The sequence below is a fragment of the Crinia signifera genome, chromosome 5, assembly GCF_055691185.1.
Source record: "Crinia signifera chromosome 5, ASM5569118v1, whole genome shotgun sequence".
In the NCBI taxonomy this organism is placed as follows: Eukaryota; Metazoa; Chordata; class Amphibia; order Anura; family Myobatrachidae; genus Crinia; species Crinia signifera.
In genome coordinates this window covers 129,218,921-129,221,413 of record NC_139221.1, presented here as the reverse complement: position 1 = coordinate 129,221,413, position 2,493 = coordinate 129,218,921, and the positions used below count along the sequence as shown (strand labels likewise).

Genomic DNA, 2,493 nt, shown 5'->3' with positions numbered 1-2,493 from the left:
GTAACAGCATCCATCTTACTGCCCCTGTCAGCCCCACGCAGCGCCCCCTTCTCCTCCTGTGCAGTGACAGTGCTCACTGTCTGCCTTACTGTAGCACAGCGCCTCACCTGCATGGTGCGGGAGCCCTGTCTGGTGTTCCTGCCACCCTTATACCCACCTCATACAGCTGCGCTGGCCCCAATAAAGCCATCTGTGCCACTTACAGTCCCTGGTTTGTTTACATCATTCCTGCAGCCTTCTGGGTACAATAGTAAATGATTACTGCTTATTACTTGTATATAAGCTAGTACATATACAGTATGGCATGTGTATTAGCTGTAAGTAAAGCCAAGTTCTCTAAGCAGTTTATGAGTGTGTGTGCACCTGCTGCTCATATCCCCTCCCCGTGCACTTATCACACCTTCCCTTTCCTAATGTCTCTCTCCTGTTCCAGGGCTTCAATAGGTCTGCAGAGACAAGTGGAGATTAGACCCTTCCCATCCACGCCCTCACAAACGCTAAATCAGGAGGCTGCTGCAGCTCAACCTGTTTTACCTGTCACTTACTTCTGCCTCCGTGTGAGTGACTGTCCTGCCAGCTCACAGCCATCTTCTTTACAAGCCAAATCACACAACGTGGAAGCATGGCATCAAGCCAGGGAAATGGATCAGAATCTCCAAGAAAGGTGGCCCTTGTCACAGGGATAACAGGCCAGGTAAGATTTTGTTTAGCTGTTCAGGCATTGAGTTGATGTGTGACAAAACACAACAAAGCATATATGTCCATTTATATCTAGAATGGCTTTGTGGGCCACCAAAGTTCAGTTTTGGGCAGTGAGTTGCAGCTATATACAACAGCCAGTTGTGTTAGTAGGTTTAACTGGCATCTCTGGTATTTGAGGGGAAAGCTTCAAAGGGTGGACACTCAAGGTGCAATTAGAAAACCGCTCACCGTGTGCTACAATGTAATCCATGGTTGCCTGCTTGGCCCTCTCCTTCAGGGAGAAAATGCTCTGTTCCTGGACTTCCCTGGTAATGTAGGATTGCCATCATCTGTGATGAAACATTGTGGCGTTTTTTACCTATGGGCTGCAGCCCCCCAGGTAAAATCAGCAACTGTAGTGAAGCCAGATGCAGCACTGTGACTTCCAATTGGAAGTCCGACCTGCCAGTCACAAAGGCAGTCCCATTGGGTGGTGTTCCCTCCCTCCGGGACCCCTTTGGGGGGGGGCGCTGTGCATGTGTGGGCGCCGGGGGGCTGTGGTGCTATAGTTGGCCCCCTCCTGTCTGCCAATCCGCCGCCCGCAGCCTTACCTGTCTTGCTGGTCCCGTCCCGTCTCCCTTGCTGGCTTAATTCTTCTGCTAGTGAGACGGACCAACACAAAATGTCCGCCCCATATAGCAGACAGTTCTCTGAAACTGTCTGCTGTATGGGGGCGGACATTTTGTGTTGGTCCGTCTCACTAGCAGAAAAATGAAGCCAGCAAGTGAGCCGGGACGGGACCAGCAAGACAGGTAAGGCTGCGGGCGGGGGGCGCCCCCCATTAACGGGGGGGGGGGGGGCGCCGCCCAATTCATAGTTACGCCACTGTCCTGGTGCCTGTAACTTAAATTGTACAGGCGCTGGGACCAAGATTGCTTCTGTGGACTGTTGCCCAAGCAGCCCATAGAAGTTGGCCGCATGCGCAGTACACGTGTGTACTGCGCATGCGCCTGTCACTCATCACAGCACAGGCGGCGGGGACGGGAGAGGAGGTGGCGGTGACAGGGGGAGGGGCGTGCCTGAATCGAGGCACCCCCGCTGTGGCCAGAGTCAGCCCCCCTCCCCCAATAAGGTACGAGCTGCCACCTTTCTTATCAATTACCTAGCTCACCACAGGTGATGGCAATCCTACATTACCAGGGAAATCCAGGAACAGAGCATTTTCTCCCTGAAGGAGAAGGTCAGGTAGTCAACCATGATGTAATCTTATTAGGTATGACATAACACCCTGCACATCAGATGTGGCTAATCCACACATGTATAGTGGCAAGAACTGGAAAGGGAAGAAAAAAAAGGTTAACACAAATGAATTTGCTACACTGCCTCGCAGTATATAACACAATAGATTTTATATAACTTCCACACAGGTTTAGCAGGGACTAAAAAAAAAAAAAAAACAGAACTGTACTACACCTGGACCTGACAAGTTCTATTTTTTCTGGAACTTTTAGTGCCTGTTCTGGGGGTGTCTGACACCTGTTACCGGGGAGATGGGTGAAAAAAAGAGTACAGCCTCCCCATTTGGTCCTGACCATTCTGGGTTTTACTACATACCCGGACCATACAGGGAGGCTGTAATCTCTCCCTCTCTGGTGACAGGTTTTACACGCACCTCTTCTGAACCGGACAGCAACATTCGGAACAGACATTACAGCCTACCTGCCAACAGGACCCTCTCCAGGAGGGACAGAATGCTATATTCCTGAACTTCTCTCTTGATTTATGATTGCCATCACCTGTGTTGAAACACCT

At 50.8% G+C, this 2,493-nt stretch overlaps 1 protein-coding gene across 3 annotated transcripts in view; it reads left to right on the top strand.

Moving 5' to 3' along the window:
- The window catches only part of GMDS (GDP-mannose 4,6-dehydratase), a 698,155-nt gene that overhangs the window by 170 nt on the left and 695,492 nt on the right, over window positions 1-2,493 (top strand). Inside the window, exons 1-2 of one of the 3 annotated variants that reach the window (XM_083188033.1) lie at window positions 41-242; window positions 434-694. In XM_083188033.1, the coding sequence (XP_083044159.1) occupies window positions 623-694 (72 nt within the window). In that variant the 5' untranslated portion in view covers window positions 41-242; window positions 434-622. Of the gene's footprint in view, window positions 1-40; window positions 243-294; window positions 318-433; window positions 695-2,493 lie in introns of those variants that run through there. The other 2 variants (XM_083188031.1, XM_083188030.1) reach the window with 2 other exon arrangements.